The sequence below is a fragment of the Gigantopelta aegis genome, chromosome 2, assembly GCF_016097555.1.
Source record: "Gigantopelta aegis isolate Gae_Host chromosome 2, Gae_host_genome, whole genome shotgun sequence".
Taxonomy (NCBI): domain Eukaryota; kingdom Metazoa; phylum Mollusca; class Gastropoda; order Neomphalida; family Peltospiridae; genus Gigantopelta; species Gigantopelta aegis.
The window spans coordinates 9,010,249-9,028,851 of NC_054700.1; the positions used below are offsets into that span (position 1 = coordinate 9,010,249).

At 41.0% G+C, this 18,603-nt stretch overlaps 1 protein-coding gene across 1 annotated transcript in view; it reads right to left on the bottom strand.

Moving 5' to 3' along the window:
* Positions 1 to 5,992: 5,992 nt before the first annotated feature.
* The window catches only part of LOC121379660 (putative ammonium transporter 2), a 41,952-nt gene continuing 29,341 nt past the window's right edge, over positions 5,993 to 18,603 (bottom strand). Inside the window, exons 4-9 of the mRNA XM_041508313.1 lie at positions 16,406 to 16,477; positions 15,105 to 15,164; positions 14,242 to 14,318; positions 11,503 to 11,616; positions 10,386 to 10,507; positions 5,993 to 7,218 (exon numbers count right to left, since the gene is read on the bottom strand). Of these exons, the coding sequence (XP_041364247.1) occupies positions 6,523 to 7,218; positions 10,386 to 10,507; positions 11,503 to 11,616; positions 14,242 to 14,318; positions 15,105 to 15,164; positions 16,406 to 16,477 (1,141 nt within the window). The 3' untranslated portion in view covers positions 5,993 to 6,522. The remainder of the gene's footprint in view (positions 7,219 to 10,385; positions 10,508 to 11,502; positions 11,617 to 14,241; positions 14,319 to 15,104; positions 15,165 to 16,405; positions 16,478 to 18,603) is intronic.

The following is an 18,603-nucleotide window of genomic DNA, read 5'->3' on the forward strand; positions in this document are numbered from 1 at the left end:
CAGCGTTGATTGCCCAGACGTATTAGCACCAGGGGCAATGAAAAATCAGCTTCTTCTGACAAGTCTGGTTTAGATTTGTCTCGCGTCAAGGTTGGTGTTCCTTAAAGTCGCAGAACCCTGTTTCAATCCATTAAAATAGACAATAAGTTTGGTTAATCTACAGACGTATTTGAACAGGAGTCTGTGACGTTGAAACGGATAAATACCCTTAAAGGCATACTGTCACAGACCACTGACCTATTTAAAATGGTCTAACACAGTATTACCTGAACAAAAATAATTTGATTTGTCCCTAAATGTACTTTATTCAGCCATTTTCATAACCACCATACTCCATTTATGAATGCTATTTTGTAAAAATAATTCAATTATGGCAATGGTTCATAATTCAAAAACTAAAATTGCCGAGAGGGTTGACATGGATTTCACTCTATCATGGTTCAGTTAAGGTGATGCAATAGCTAGATTTGGTTTCCAACAATTAATGTAATTTTTAGTTATTATCCATTTTTAGAGAAATTAGGTCCTTAAATCCGTGACAGTATGCCTTTAAACTAGACCAGAGCTCGTCTCCATGCCCGTTACGTCTCAGAGGTACGTGCGTTTTTAGAATTACGAAACTGCACCAGGAAGACCATGAACCCTTTAGATGTAGGCTACGGAAATGGATATTCTAAACAATAAGTAATTTACGTAAGGAAAATATCTTTTCAGTTTGGCAAGATAATTGAATTTGTCAGGACAGTCCTAGAAGAGTGGCATTCCTCCTATGGTTGGTACAGAACCGATGAAATGGTCCTGTGTCGTGCTCGCATCGATCACACATAGTTCAAGTCTATTCATTTATTCTAAACAAGAATCCCCTCCATCAGTGTGAGCATTGTCAGTGGAATCTGGAAGTACTTCACATTTTGGTGGATTGCAACCATCTTAAGCAAACGGGAAAAGATAAATCTGGAAGGAAAAACGTGATATCATTTGCCTCTTACCATATCTAGTGTCCTCACCCAACTTTCACAAACCAATGGATCCGCGCCATTAAAAAAAGAAACAAACAATAACAACACAAAACCCCAATACCTCCCCACCCCCTCAAAAAAAAGAAAAAAAAAAGAGAAAAAAAAAAAAAAAGAAGCTGCAACAAACAAACAAAAAAAGCCCTACATAAAAACCCCATAAATAACACCAACATAAACCTCCCCGCCAAAACACAAACAAAAAACATCCCCCCAAAACACACACACCCCCAAAAAAAAATCCCAACAAAAAAAAAAAAAAAAAAAAAAAAAAAAAAAAGAAAGAAAAGGTTATTTGTGGCAGTGACAATTACTTTTTTGTTATAACTGAAATCATACTTTACTTAGATTTTATTGTTTAGATTATCCACTGCCGCACATTCGAAATGTGTTTGATCATCCTGGTGTTTTTAATATCACAAAATGCATTTCTCATATTTTTAAAAACGCACGTGCGTCTGATAAGTAACAGTTAATAGAGTCGATTTTAGTCTATTTTGGAGGGTATTTCACCATTTCAAAGTCACAGACTCTTCTTGCACTCTGTTTATTCAAATTTATTCAAATGTGTTACATGTTTGTAGATTAACTGAGCTTAGTGTTAATTTTCACGGGTTGAAACTAGGGTCTGTCCCTTTAATATGTATTATGTTAATATATCTAAGTGATAGTTGAATACTGAGTTTTAGATCAAGCGAACAACGAATAAAGTATTTCGCTCCAACAAGCCGATATCGGATATGCAGCCCGCAGGTATATCGGTACCTTTTACAATAAACCAACTAGCGTAATACGTGTATAACGTACCGCATCATACACGCCTTAACCCCGTATTTGTCCGTGAACGTATTGCGATAATTTTACTTCCGGTATATTTTTTCTTTGAGTCATCTCAGAGAGAATGCATCGCTTTAATGTGAGTTTTTTTCCCCCAAGAAAACTAAATTTAGTTGCTTCTGTTAACCGTTTTCATGAACAAAAGATAATTTTGTTCATTTCCGACGCATTTGGTTTGGAAAAATTTCCATTATTAAAGAATAAATTTTATATTAGTTCTATTCATAAGCGTACGAAACAAGGGAGGAGAGACTCCCCCTCCCCCTGTGTTCAAGCAAAACCTCAAATTCGGGCAAAAATTATCCAGATATTCGGGGAAAATGTGCTAACCTGAGACCTTTTTATAATGTACATGTTCATGTACATATATTTCCATCATTACATCCTCAATATTAGTTGTAAATAATCCATGTAAAATGCGCAGTGATTCGTTTGAAAGCCTATATAGCTATTTGGTAGTAAAAAAAGAGTTTGTTTTGTTTAACGACACCACTAGATCACACTGATTAATTAACCATAGTCATTTCAAAGTATAGTTTTTGTGTTTTTAGGTGTGTGTTTTTTTAATTTGTATTATTTTATTCGCAACCACAACGTTAATGTGACGGATTTTATAAGTTGTATAAAATGGCCATTCCAAGTAATTGTAGGATATCTATGAGTATAACAAGGACCTTTTTCATCCTCTAATTATTTAAATACAGTTCTTGACTAATATATAATTAAAACTAGATAAATAACATTTGTGAGCATGCCGCCATCATTAAGTCGCTAACAGTACCGATATGTGAAACCAGCTAAACGATTAGTACAAACGATTACCGATATGAGCAGCTGTCGGTATCCGTAACAGTAATGGTGTGGTTGCAAAATGTTTTATATTTCCCCTTAGTCTTCCTCGGAGTAATAAAATGTGGGGTTTTGACACGTGAAACGTACCCGATATAAATAAATTTCAGAACACCTGGCGTTTGATGATACCATCGCAGCATGACATTGTGTTGATTAATTGCAAATAAAGCGATGGAACACCCCCCCCCCCCCCCCCCCCACCAAAAAATCAAAAACATCTAACATTTTGTGAAATATCTTAATATATCAGTGAAATAAAAGTGTTATCTCTTACTCAATGACGATAACACATTTTAGAGTGAAAATTTCACTATTTCACTCTAAATGTGTTATCGTCACAGTAGAAAGTGTTATCTTCACTGTAAGAAAGCCGGAACTATTTGCTGCTGGCATTTTAAAAATAAAGGTAAATTGCCAGAAGTTATATAATAAATAAAAAATGCCATATTTTTTGTCAAATATGATTTATATCTCATCGAGTGAAGTATGCAATCATATCACACTCGTCGCGCAAGCGGGACTCGTAAGATATGAATGAATGAATGAATGAATGAATGAATGAATGAATGAATGAATGCATAAATGAATGAATGAATGAATGTTTAACGACACCCCAGCACGAAAAATACATCGGCTATTGGGTGTCAAACTATGGTAAAGGCAAAAACAGTGATGATCAACATCAATATAAAAATTCAAAAGTCAAATAAAACAGTGTAAAGAACTGTGCAAAAATACAAATATCACAGATATATAAAATTAAAATTTCGAGTAAATGTCTTAATCAAGTAAAAATTGTAAAACTAATTCTGGATGGAATCGAAATGTTCATGAGATATAAACTTCACTCGATGAGATATAAATCATATTTGACAAAAAACATGAAATATCCTATATATAATAAATAATAAATAATAATAAAACAAATAAATCAATAAAAACAAATAAAAACAAATAAAATAATATATATATATATATATATATATATATATATACAGTCAAACTTCGATAATTCCACCTTCGATCTCTCGAAAACTTCGATCTCTCGATCTGAAGTGACGGTCCCAGCCGAGTTGCTATACAAACTAGTAATAACGGCCTTCGAAAACTCGATAACCTCGATCTCTCTACCTAATTCTTTGGTCCTGCCATAAAGATTTAATAGAGTATGCATCTCTAAATCTCGACGCGTGTAGATTGATCAAACTGTCGTTGTCAATAGTATTTTAAAGACGAATGTATTGTCAATCACACGAAGCGCGCCTGTTTCGGGTGGTCTTGGCTGTTGAGGATTAAGGTGACAATTACAGAATAACAGATCGCCGACTAAGCAGAACGAAATGATCCTGTGTTGAGTTGTCGGTGTTCGTACATGGTGGTGGGTCTCGCAACGTACGTAGTGGGGATGGGGGGGGGGGGGGGGGGGGGGGAAGGGGGAGATACTTTTTCCATGTTCAAATACCACGAAGGTTTCGAGCATGTCTGTCCCGGGTTCCGTATCTCGATAGCCAGAAACCCAACCCGGGACAAAATAAATCAATAAATACAGGTATTTGACCCAGAGTGTAATCAAATATAGCATATCAAGCTGTACGAAACAAAATAGCTTGCTAATATGATACTGCACGACACGACAAACTGTATGCACGTTTACAGGTGTACGCATAATATCCATTCTAGATATAGGACAAAACATACAATAGTGGTTTGTACACACTAACATAGACTTTTTGTTTTATTTCCTCGGTGGAAAAATCTTAAGGCTAGGGTTGTGTAAAGTATTGTTTCGTTTTGCTTGGTTATATGCCTTGGGTCAATACAACAGTTGTCGGATCTATAAAAAACACCTATTTAGTAACATAATAATCAAATTGTAGATACTGCCAAACAAGCCATTGGTTGGATATGGTTAGTGATTGTTTAAACTTTGGTTTGTACAACGACACCACTAGAACACATTGATTTATTAATCATGGGCTATTGGATGTCAAACATTTGGTAATTTTGACATATAGTCTAAGAAAGGAAACCCGCTACATGTTTCCATTAGCAGCAAGGAATTTGTGCATATCTGGATAGCACATACCAGGGACTTTGGCATACCAGTCGTGGTGCACTGGCTAGAGCGAGAAGGTTATTGATTGAACTTAGTAGTGTTTTCTCTAAACAAGTTGATTTCAACTAATACTTTAATCAATATCAACCATGTTTTTATTTTTACTTGTGATAAATATCCACCCACAACCACACCCCAACTCCGAAACTCGGAAACCGTATTTCTATTATAATGACCGGTCGCTATTTAGAAATAACAGACACAATTAGCATATTACAAATTGCCTTTTATATATGCAATATAAATCACATCAAAACACTTGCAAATTGTAAACAGACTATATGACATTGATAGCATTTGTAACCCCCCCCCCCCCACCCCTCCAAACATCTGTTAAGCGTCAGACTACAACATGTTGTATAATCTGTACAGTATAAAACTAATGTCTTAACGGTTATATTGCCTACCCCAGTCATATCTATTTCATTTCAACTTATTTTTGTGCTCATATCCAGCTAAGGTTGTAGTGGTCTTACGCCTACCCACTGAGTCGTTAACACTCGCTCTGGATGGGAGCCGGTACCAGGCTGCGAACCCAGTACTTACCAGCCTTATGTTCGATGGCTTAACCACGACACCACCGAGGCTGGTCCTCATATCGTATTTCCAACCACCATCTTTTATAGGAAGGAAACGTTTTATTTAACGACGCACTCAACACATTTTATTTACGGTTATATGGCGTCAGACATATGGTTGAGGACCACACAGATATGTAAAGAGGAAACTCGCTGTTGTCACTTCATGGACTCTCTTTTCGATTAGCAGCGAGGGGTCTTTTACATGTACCAACCCACAGACAGGATAGTACATACCGCGGCCTATGTCACACCAATTGTGGAGCACTGGTTGGAACGAGAAATGGTCCAATGGGGCCACCGACGGGGATCGATCCTAAACCGACCGCGCATCTAGCGAGCGCTTTACCACTGGGCCTTGTATAGGGTTACGGGACGTTTCATACCCGATCTGTTTCGTCCCTGGACGTTTTGTACCCGATTTGTTTCGTCCGTGGACGTTTCGTAGTCACTACCGTTTTATACTCTGGATGTTTAGTACACGTTTTATGTGAAATTGTACATGTATATTGTTTGGTCTATCTTTGTTTGCTTGGATGACCCCCCCCCCCCCCCCCGTCCCCCCAATGTGGGTTGGTCATAAATATAAGATTATAGCTAAGCCAATGGAACAGTAATAGGTTGGAAAAAACAACAAACCCCAAACAAAAACAGAGCACTTTAAAAATTGAAAAGGGCACTTTTTTAATTTTCTGAGGATGCAATACCCCTCCCCCACATACTCGTCACCGCTGAAGTGGAACAGCCGATGCTATATGTGTGTGTTCTCTCACGTTTCGGAAGAATGGTATTCGTCCTCGTAATGGACGGTATAGATATCCACCCCCTTTGCCTCCGCTGGCACGATCCTGAAGTGGAACCGCTCATGTTATATAGGTGTGTTCTCAGACGTTTTGGATGAATGGTATTCGTTCTCGCAGTGGACGGTATATATATATACACACACACACATATATACATATATACATACATACATACATGTATACAGTACATATATCCCCTCTGCCCTTGCCTCCGCTGGGCACGACCCTGTCACATGTGTGTTCTCCGACGTTTCGGGAGAATGGTGGACGGTACATATATCCCCTACCCTCCCCCATTGCCTTCGCTGGGCACGACCCTGCTACATGTGTGTGTTCTCGGACGTTTCGGAAGAGTGGTATTCGTTCTCGCAGTGGACGGTACAGATATCACCGTTATCGCACCCAGACCATCGCCTGGCTCGCAGATCCATAGGCATCGTTATGGGAGAGTTGGCGAACACGAAGTTCACCTCTGATGGAGGAACGTCCGATCCTCTGATTCTGTACACATCCCCGTTTCTCTGCGGAACCGCCGCGTCGCTGTCGTTGTCGCTGTAATGCAGAGACGACTTGATGGAATTCGTCTTCGTTTTCGCCTTCCTCTTAAATCGATTCCTGAAGCGGAAGTCGAAGAAAGGTTTCTTCTTGTTGGATCTGCGAACGAGGTTCTGCTGTGACCCCAAGTACGCAAATCGTTCCCGCGGATGACCGCCGAAGGCGTGAGACCGACGCCTGGCTCTGTTCGCGTAGGCGTGCGCGTCCTGATCGAGTTCTTTGAATCGATCGTCATCGTCGTCTGTTTCGAACATGACGAGCTTTTTAGTCTTCTTGTCATAGAATGCGTTGCCAATCCCGTGCTCCACAATATCGGCCCCCAGGTATTCCTCTTCCAATGGAATGCGCAGGCCAGTGATGAAGTTAACCAACTTGAGAAAGATGTACGAAGTCACCAACGTCCACGCACCGATAGACACAATGGCTAAAGTTTGGACGCCGAGCTGATGGAAGCCACCACCCTGCAAATCAGAAATAAACAAAAAGAGAGAAACAAAAACAATGTTAGGGCCGAATTTACGAAGCCTGTTTTTTGTTTTTTCTTAATCGCATGTGTTCAAGCATTGTAAATGTATGTAGTTACAGGCTTCGTAAATGTATGTAATTACAGGCTTTGTAAATGTATGTAGTTACAGGCTTCGTAAATGTATGTAGTTACAGGTTTCGTAAATGTATGTAGTTACTGGCTTCGTAAATGTATGTAGTTACAGGCTTCGTAAATGTATGTAGTTACAGGCTTCGTAAATGTATGTAGTTACTGGCTTCGTAAATGTATGTAGTTACAGGCTTCGTAAATGTATGTAGTTACAGGCTTCGTAAATGTATGTAGTTACTGGCTTCGTAAATGTATGTAGTTACAGGCTTCGTAAATGCATGTAGTTACAGGCTTCGTAAATGTATGTAGTTACTGGCTTCGTAAATGTATGCAGTTACAGGCTTCGTAAATGTATGTAGTTACAGGCTTCGTAAATGTATGTAGTTACAGGCTTGGTAAATTCCGCACTTAAAGTTTGTTTAATGACACCACTAACAGTTAGTAATTTTGTAACACATATAGTCTTAGAGAGGAAACTCACCACATTTATTCCATTAATAGCAAGGGATATTTTATTATGCACCACCCTACAGACAGGATAGCACATACCACGTGCTTTGATACACCAGTTGTCTTGCACTGGCTGTTTAACAAAACAACTAGAGCTAATTTATTTATTAATCATCGGCTTTTGATGTCAAGCATATAGTCTTAAAGAGAGGAAACCTTCTGCATTTTTCCATTAGTAGTAAGGGATGTTTTATTATGCACCATCCCGCAGACAGGAGAGAACATATCACGGCCTTTGTTGTACCAGTTGTGGTGCACTGGCCGGAACGAAACAGAAAATGCAGCGTGGTTGAAGGCCACCCAATATCATAAGAAACTACGGGTATTGGCTACTATAACTGGAATGTGTTCTTGATACCGAGGTTAAGAAGTGTTGAATCTGTTAAGTATATGGATGGGTGACCGGCCTCGGTGGCGTAGTGGTTAAGCTATCGGACTACAGGCTGGTAGGTACAGGGTTCGCAGCCTCTTCTCTCCCACTAACCACTAACCAACTAACAACTAACCCATTGTCCTGGACAGATAACTCAGATAGCTGAGGTGTCTGCCCAGGACAGCGTGCTTGAACCTTAATTAGATATAAGCACGGAAACAAGTTGAAATGAAATGATGGATGACCAAATGAAAAAAACCACATACAGTGACAAGTACTTTTACTCTGTCCTGGGGAGGCAGTTCAGTCTGCTGGACTGTGTGCCCAGGATAGCGTGCTTGATCCTTAATAGGATATAGACACGTCAAATACTTATTAGTGACATAAAGTAAACTGGACTTGGTGCTGAAGTGGTTAAGCCATTGGACTTAAGGTTGGTAGGTACTGGGTTCACCTCCGGGTACCTGCACCGACCCGGAGTGAATTTAATAACTTAACAGGTAGGCATACGTGTAAGTCAATTTAAGTGTTTAAGTGTTTTATTTAACGACGCACTCAACACATTTTATTTACGGTTATATGGCGTCAGACATATGGTTAAGGACCACACATATTTTTTTTAGAGGAAACCCGCTGTCGCCACATAGGCTACTCTTTTACGACAGGCAGCAAGGGATCTTTTATTTGCGCTTCCCACAGGCAGGATAGCACAAACCATGGCCTTTGTTGAACCAGTTATGGATCACTGGTCGGTGCAAGTGGTTTACACCTACCCATTGAGCCTTGCGGAGCACTCACTCAGGGTTTGGAGTCGGTATCTGGATTGATTAAAAATTCCATGCCTCGACTGGGATCCGAACCCAGTACCTACCAGCCTGTAGACCGATGGCCTGCCACGACGCCACCGAGGCCGGTACTTGTAAGTCAACTACACATACTTCTCTCTCAGTAAGCAGTAATAACTAACCACTAATCTATTGTCCTGGACAGACAGCCCAGATAGCTGAGGTTAAACGTTAAGAACGTGGATGGGTGACCAAAAGAAAAACCCCACAAAAACAAGTGACAAGTACATCAGTCTGTCCTGGATAGGCAGTTCAGTCCGATGGACTGTGTGCCCAGGACAACGTGCTTGATCCTTAATAGGATACAGGCACGTCAAATACTTATAAGTGGAGTAAAATAAATTAATCTGGCCTTGGTGCTGAAACGATTAAGCCATCGGACCCCCGGTACCTGTTCCGACACTGAGTGACTTTATTAACTTAATAGGTAGGCATAAGTGTAAAGCTGAGATTCTTTTTGTCCGGTTGCGTTTGGGGCTCCGTTTACGACTCCGTTTGCGGTTGCATTTACAATAGGTTTTGAGTGAATCCATTTGACGGCAAAGTATGCGTTTATACAGCCTTTTGGTGCTAATCTACACGTGGGGGATAATTACACATGGGATTCCCCTAAAATTACCGCACGGCGAAACGGATGAATCGCCCCATGGAGCGATTGAAATAAGCGCATGCGGTTTCGGATAACTAAACGCAAACGGACCACACTAATGGAATCACTCTCACCTGGAACAAGCTGGCTTGATTAAACCGCACCGCACCGCAAACGGAGCCGCAAACGCAACCGGACAAAAGGAATCTCAGCTTTAGTCTTCTCTCTCACTAACTAGATCCCCGTCGGTGGGCCCATTGGGCTATTTCTCGTTCCAACCAGTGCACCACGACTGGTATATCAAAGGCCGTGGTATGTGCTATCCTGTTTGTGGGATGGTGCATATAAAAGATCCTTTGCTGCTAATTGAAAAGAGTAGCCCATGAAGTGGCGACAGCGGGTTTCCTCTCAATATCTGTGTGGTCCTTAACCATATGTCCGACGCCATATAACCGTAAATAAAATGTGTTGAGTGCGTCGTTAAATAAAACATTTCCTTCCTCTCACTAACTACTAATCCACTGTCTAGGGCAGACAGTCCAAATAGCTGATGTGTCTGCGTCTCCCACTAACACACTGTCCAGGGCAGACAGTCCAGATAGCTGATAGCACAGCGTGCTTGAACATTAATCGGATATGAGCACGAAAATAAGTATAAATGAAATGAAATAAATAAAATGAAAATGAGTTTTTCTTTAAAATTGAAAGAATTTTACCGAAAACAATCCATTCCGAGCGAAAGTGAGCTGCAACTCCTGCGCGAAGTTATCTGTCCTGGTGAAGAGGCCGCCAGCGAGAAGACTCCACACTCCACCCATGGCGTGCACCCCCACACACCCTGGAAGAGAGAGGAACTCTTTTGTTTTAACTACTTTGTATTTAGTTTTGTTTGAGAGAGAGAGAGAGAGAGAGAGAGAGAGAGAGAGAGAGAGAGAGAGAGAGAGAGAGAGAGAGAGAGAGAGAGAGAGAGAGAGAGAGAGAGAAAGTGTGTGTGTGTGTGAGAGAGAGAGAGAGAGAGAGAGAGAGAGAGAGAGAGAGAGAGAGAGAGAGAGAGAGAGAGAGAGAGAGAGAGAGAGAGAGAGAGAGAGAGAGTTCTGCCAGCCAGCCAGAGAGACAGAAACACACATACCTCAACTACCTGGAATATCTATCCAGGACAAACATTAACGATTAATTGTAGTACTTGAAAATAAGCCATTTTGAAAACAGTCTCGGGTGGAGCCTACCATCCCTAGAATCGATGGCTTTCCTGCTGCACCATTGAAACCCGAAACAACATCTCGAGGTAGTGTGCCTATAATCCATTCACCAATCTCCTCTCAGTCAAGTGCTCTGAACAACACCCCTTCCCCTTTGTTAAACTTGATTTTCGTGCTACTACTTGGTAGAGAGATCGCCTGAGGATTTGAGACGTAGATTCGAACACCGTAATGCGCCCACACAGCTAATTTTAACGACTCACTGGGTAGGTGCAAGACCACTACACCCTCTTCTCTATCACTATCCGCTAACAGCTAACAACTAACCCACTGTCCTGGACAGACAGCCCAGATAGCTGAAGTGTGTGCTCAGGACAACGTGCTTGAACCTTAATTGGATATAAGCACAAACATACGTTAAACTGAAATGAAAATGCTTCAGCCTCCACTAAATCCACACGTGAAATCCTATTGGCAAAACTTACAAAGGGATGGAATGCCGTACACGTGCATACATCTGTGAACTGGAGCAAGACTATGTTGACAGCTTACAATTGAGCGTCAAAGGGAACAGAGGCGTCAATGTTTCAGTCCCGACTAAATGAACACGTGAAATCCTATTGGCGAGACTTACCAACTGGGTCATCAATTTTCAACCTGTCCAGGAGAGTGATGCTCAAAATAGCGATAAAAGATCCAATCATTCCAATGATGAGGCCCTCCCAGGGATGAGCAATGGCGCAAGTAGCTGAAAACAAAAACAAAGACGGATTATTTCACGAATTGGTAATATTTGTGCATTAAGTATATTAATATTATTTCTTACACACCCGTTGGTGAGAACACCATGTGCTATTTTGTATTACACATACTTGTTAACACATGCACGTGTCTTAACCCATTTCAAGACGACTGGCTGCTCCTAGGTGATGACCAGGTCACCAATGCCATACTCCAATAAAAAACTCAGCGCGATGGAAATCGATTAGACTGTGACGTATAGTTAACCTGACATTCATGTGTGTGTGACGCGTATGTCAGCTACAAGTGCAAAGGCTGTAAATAACTTTTAGTCGAAAAAGATTGCTTTAAACCTGATTTTTGAGGATATATAAAAACAGAATAATACATTGGTGTCCGTTAGATACCATTTATTTCACAACTCGTTGTTTAAACACGTATCAAACTCGCTGTCGCTCGTTAGATACATTTTAAAACAACTCGTTGTGAGATAAATGGTATCTAACGGCCACTCATGTATTATTCTCTATATCATCGAATTCCAGCAACGCACCATTTCTATTTACCGTTGCCCGATATGTGTAATACATGTCACGAGCAACTTTGACGTCTGGGTTTTTTCCTGATTGTACTTAACATGGCGTCGAGACGTAAGCATTTACCACAGATCATTAACTGTTAGTTACTTCCGGTGATGAGGTATTTCTACTCCCCGTTACCTGTAAATATATGTCACAAGCAACTTCAGGTTTCTCCATAACGACGCCTAATCTATTTTAGCAGATTGTATTAAACATGACGACGAGGCAATGTTCTGTTAGAGGCGAATGCCGATTTTTGTCTTAGGGAGTGATGGATGCCACGTTTAAAAAGGGCACGAACAGTATCCAGGGGGTAAGTGTATTTAGCGCATTCAACTGTACACTAATACCCATTACCAATATGGCAATCTTCACCAGAAACACCAAACTGACCTCGATGTTACATGTTTCCTACTGAAAAGACAAACATTAATTGTATTCCTTTGATAAACACTGGGTTTCGAAATTCAGAGGGTATGTGTGCACCCTCATCATTCTCTCGCTTGATCCGCACCGGCGTGCGCACGCGCATGTTTATACAAACTGTAGTTGTGTTTGCGTTTAGAATGAGTACCCCCAAAAAAACAAACAAAAAAACCCCAAACAACCCCCCCCACCCCCCCCCCCCCCCCCAACAACAACAAAACCCCAGGTTCCAATAAAATTTGTTTCACATTTTAGGTCGCAGGAGATCGTAGCAGACTAGAAGATATCGAAAATTAGAGTGCCATATCTCCTACAAAAGCCTTTAATGGATTATGAAACATGTTATCCGTTTTGGAAACAAGCACTATAGCGTTATAACCGTCTAGACTCTATGCCCTGCTAAATTCCATGCACACGCGCCTGATAATACTAATACTAATGACCGTCCGTAAATAGTGGTATTGCCCTGAGACGGTCTCACCGGTCCATCAAAAGTGATATTGCCCTGGGAGATTTAACCAATGAAAATGAAGATGAAACAAAATTTTAACCAATTAATGAGTAGGTAACGTAATACAACGTCAACTGCTAATAATTCTAATGTAAACAAGCACAAACTTGTGACAAAACGCTTTGCTGTTCTTCAACAAAAAGATAACATCTTTAGTCCTACTGAGTTTAATTCCGTAAAACACAACAAAAACAAGGTCAGTAATCGTCAAATTATGTATGTAATATCTCGCAGATTTACAAACGTACATGATAGGCCTACATCAAAATGCAGTTGGAATCGGCACTCTCAGGATTTTATGTTACAAATAAAAAAATGCATTTGGAGGTAATCGATAACTGTTCAGTATAAATGTATGTTCAGATTTATCACATTTTGTGTTTTATTTTGCTTTTAATATGATTTTGACATTCTTGCTGGTTATAATGTCTCGAATTTGATTTTTGTCTTGTTTCAAGTGTTTATATCCGCATTCCTCTGCGTGTCATACAACGTCATAGGATTACGTGACGTCACTAAATCCCATCGTTTTAAGGCATTGCGGGAAATTATAAGCGTTGGCGTATTTCAATTCTAATAAACAAAGCAGGAATGTATGAGTTTTATGGATGACATTATGTAATAAAACAATTATTGACCACATTTCGGGCAATATCATGTTTTATGGACCGAAGAAATTGATATTACCCTCATTGACGGTCAATAATTGATAATAATAATAATTATTTTATTATATAGCCGGCCCTCATTTGCCAAGTCTCTATACACGGCGGACGTTTATATACATTCTAAAATGTATTATACGGTTGTCGTATATACAGCCTCATCACTACGAGTCTGTTTTGCCGTATTTTTATGACTTTTCACAAGAAGACTTCCAAATTTTAAAACATGAAGCGTGTCATGGTATTCCCTCGATCGTAGTTCAATTAAAATGTTTTGGATCATACAATAACTAGGTTTGGTATTCCAAATGATTGTAATTTCCATTTATAATCCATATTTAGAGAAATAAGGCCCACTAAATCCGTGATTGAGCGCCTTTAACTAGGCCTATATAAATAAACATTCATAAAACTCAATCCAGGATCTGAACGCCCATAATTGTACTCACCCGTAATAGCAACCAATGATCCCAAGACGCCATTTATCATGAACGTAATGTCAAATTGACGCTTTTTGAAGACGTAGCTGAAATGATAAACATTATATCTGAATCAAATACTGGCAGCGAAGGAAAGCAATGTTTGTTTAAAGGGACAGTCTCAAGTTTGCAGAGTCAGTATAAGACGTTTCTAACTAACAGTGTTGTTGCCGACTAACAGTGTTGTTGCCGACTAACAGTGTTTTATGAAAAAGTAGAGGCTTTTTTTGTAAAATGGCTGCACTCTGGCCAGATTTTTTGGGTATGTTTGTTTGAACCAATATCCTGGGAGAAAGAACTGGACAACAGAGTGTAATCACCAACTCAAATTCTAGACGACAATAGTAACATATGTGGCTAAAACTCCTACCTGCAACGTATCAATCGAAAAAAACACCACGGATATAAATACTACCACCCCTCGGCCTTAAAGTGAATCAGAAATAATTGGGGGTCAAGCTGCTCATTTCAGAGATAACGGGTAGCGTCTACGACTTCCCTAGTTACACACATAGTTTGAGTTCTTTTTTTTACAGGTACCCCATACATGTTTCAAGCACAAGGTTACTTTGCACAGTGGCACGAGATGAAATAAAATTGCATAAATTTGTTTTGTCCAGATGAAACTGATTTTTTTACAACCAAGTCACTCACATGCATCACCAATCACAGGACTTGTGGTATTAACTGCTCTATTAAAAGTTGGGTTCACCTCGAACTTTGACCCAGCCGGACGTTATTTGATTTAGTACTAGGCTACCTATAGAAACATAATTATAGCGTTAATAATTGTGGTCTGTGGCCTACTTGGCTACGTAACGGTAGCAGCTTACCTCAATAATAACCCAGTCATCCCACCAGCTGTAGATGCACATATTGTCGAAACAGCAGACCTGGTAAATAAGTTTTAAAAATTAAACGAAGGAAGATTATTACTAGTAATATATTATAGAAAAACAAATATTCAACTGAAAAACTATTTATTGATAGACCCTGAAAGACATAGAACGCAGAAGTGACAGATAGAGAGCGAGAGAGAAAGAGAGACAGAAAGAAAGAGAAAGAGGGAGCGTAAGAAACCACTCAACGACACCACTGGAGCACATTGATTAATTAATCGTCGGCTATTGGATGTCAAACATTTGGTAATTTTGACATATGGTCTTAGAGAGGAAACCCGCTACATTTGTTCCATCAGTAGCAAGAGATCTTTTATACACACCATCCCACATTCAGGACAGTGGGTTAGTTGTTAGTGGTTATTAAGAAAGAACAGGATGTAGTGGTCTTACACCTACCCATTAGTAGCAAGGGATCTTTTATATGCACCATCCCACAGACAGGATAGCACATACCACGACCTTTGATGTACTGGCTGTCGTGATGGGGACGGGGATCGATCCTAGATCGGCCACGCATCAAGCGGGCGCTTTGCCACTGGACAGCCAGAGCGACAGAGCCACACAGAAAAAGGGGTGCAATACATTCTTGCAATGCACCCGGGGGAAGCTGAACAAAAGAATATCGGCCTCCCCCACCCAAACCCCCAATACTTGCTTCTGGTAATAACTTGGTACTTGGTTATGCCTCTACCAGAAGCGGTCAGGCCCTTTATAAGGGCCCTATGGGCAACCTAGGAAGACACCACAGCATCGTAAAGGTCTAAAATTAACGAGCTACTCTCGATTCACTAATATCAAAACCTATATTAGCTCGGCCATTTACCTTTCGACCGACCGTTCAAAATTGCGCCAAATTCCCTCAATCAAAATTGCGCACCCTTTTCTCTTTGGCATTTAACTGCTCCATTCAAATTCCATAGCACCACCACCACCCCCACCCGCCTGCTACCGATTTGATCGGGCTGCTGGTGCTCCCTTGCACCTGCCAGTGCAGGCGGTCCCTCCTCTCCCCTCCCCCCACCTTTCCTGTCATGGACGGAGGAGCCGGCCAAGGCCGGCTCTTGTGCCCACGACAGGCGTGCGCTACAACAGCTTGTTCTGAATGTGCACGTAAAACCCTATGACATGACATGACAATACATTCAGTAAAAAGTGAAAGCAAGCGTAAGAAACAATGACGAATAGACAGAGACACAGCCACACTGACAATGGAAAGATAAGAAATACTTAACCTGGCAGCCAGTTTCCATTTCACTCCAGAGATACCAAAGGTGCTGCCGCAGTTGAAACCTAGCCACCCCCACCTGGAATGAAACCAACTATAGTATACAAATGAATATTCATCAGTATAATCAGCATTGGTCTATTTAGTAACGCTTAGTAATTTGGTACTAACGTATTTTACTTTAACCTAACCCCGATTAAAACCCTCCCTGGTCAAGCAAAAAAAAAAGTGGTAATTTTAACACGTAGTCATCGGATGAAACTTGCTATATTTGTCCTAATGCAGCACTAATGCAGGAAGGTATTTTTTATATGCACTTTTCCACAGACAGGAAAGCACATAACACGGTCCTTGGAACGAGCTAAAACCCAGTCAGTTGAAAAGATCCTTCGAGGTGGTTCGATCCTGCGACGCAAGTACCTCAAACGAGCACTGACTAAGCTAAATCCAGCTCCCCCCCCCCCCCCCACCCCTTTCCCGGTCAAGCAAATTGTCTTGTTTCTCAATACATTTTCCTGGGGAGCATGACTCGACCCCCACTATAAACTTCGGTACACACACTCTAGACCCCCTGCCAAAATGTCTGTTTTGTTTAACGACACCACTAGAGTACATTAATTAATCACCGCGTGTTGGACGTCAAACATTTGTTAATTCTGACCCGTAGTTTTCAGAGGAAACCTGCTGCATTTTCCCATTAAACAGTAAAATATATGCACTTCGCCCCACAGAGAGGGCAGAAGGTACCCTGTCGCTGGGTTATTGGTTGGAACAGGAAAAAACAGTCAATCTATTGAAGGAAGTTGATCTTAAAACCTAATGCTAGCGTCAGGCTATCAACTGTCACAACAGAGTTGGCCAACTCGACAGAGGCGTTGTAATTTTCTCCACTCACAACGATCGACGGGTGCGCTACTGGATAGTCGTAAAGTCGAGAGATAGACGAGTTGGCCAATTACGTCATGACAGCTAGTAGTCTGAACCTAGCATAACTCTCTTCCACTGAACTGCACTCAGTCCTAAAACTCTTAAGAAAGATTGTCTTGACGTTTGCTGTAAATATATTTTCCATCCCAATACATTAGCACTTAAATTAGTCAGGTGATGATCGTATTCCCACAGGAAATACATCCGCCTGGCCGTCTATTAGTGACTGCCAGTGTCCTAAGCTATGCTGACTTGTTTTTCAGTCCTGAATACCTAGCGATTCTGTGCTGAATGTTACGCAGCGAAGTAGTAAAACAGGAATGACATCCAACATCCTTCCTGCTGCCACTAGGGCAATGCTGTCAAGTCTCACGCATTCGCTGGAACGTGATTTTCTCACGCATTTTAAACATTATAGCAAAAAATATATAAAAAAATTATACATAATTATATATATTTTTTTGTTCATTCGATCTCGACGACCGACAAACAAGCCTGCAACTGCCGGCCGGCCCGGTTAAGCATGGTAAGGCGAGTGCGAATAATTTTAACATGCTCATATACTACTAGAGTTTCGAGCATGTCCGTCCCGGGGCCTGTCTCTGGATAGCCAGTGACTTGCTCCGGGACAGAAAAAAATTAAGGGGACAATTTTGGGGATGATGGTGGTGGTGAATGGACATAATTTTGAAAATAGCAATTAGTAAAAAATCAAATGAATTGACTGCTCGGCCGAATATTTATATAATTTGGAGCATTTTTGAAGGACAGTCCAAAAATAAATAAGAGAAAGAAAAGAAGATCGGACTATTTAATGATATATATAAAAAAGGGTAATTTCGACATAAACTTTTGAACGAAGGTCTAAAAGTTCAAAGTCCGATTTGTATGTCCATGCGACTGGCCTCGTTAAGGCCGTTAGGGGAGAGGTTGGCGACTACGGCGATCCGATGTCCGGAGTTGCAGTCAGCAATAGGATGACTTCCTTCTTAGAGAGCAGATCTCTGATGATCACGCGATAACCGGCGCCGCAGATCGTCTTGACAATCCTGTGGATTATTGAACTGTCCATCTCGTAGAGGAGGATCGCTTGTCGGTAGGTCTGCTGGCGCCGGTGCGTCACGACGAGTCCCGTCGCTGAGCTCTGGAGCCGAAGCTTGTGGAGCTCGAAGTGGCTCCTGTCTGGCAGCGGTCTCCAGTACTAGTTGCAAAACCGGCCTATCAGCTTCGCCGTATGGGTCGTGTCGCCCTGGACGTAGTCCCGGTACTGAGCCTTAC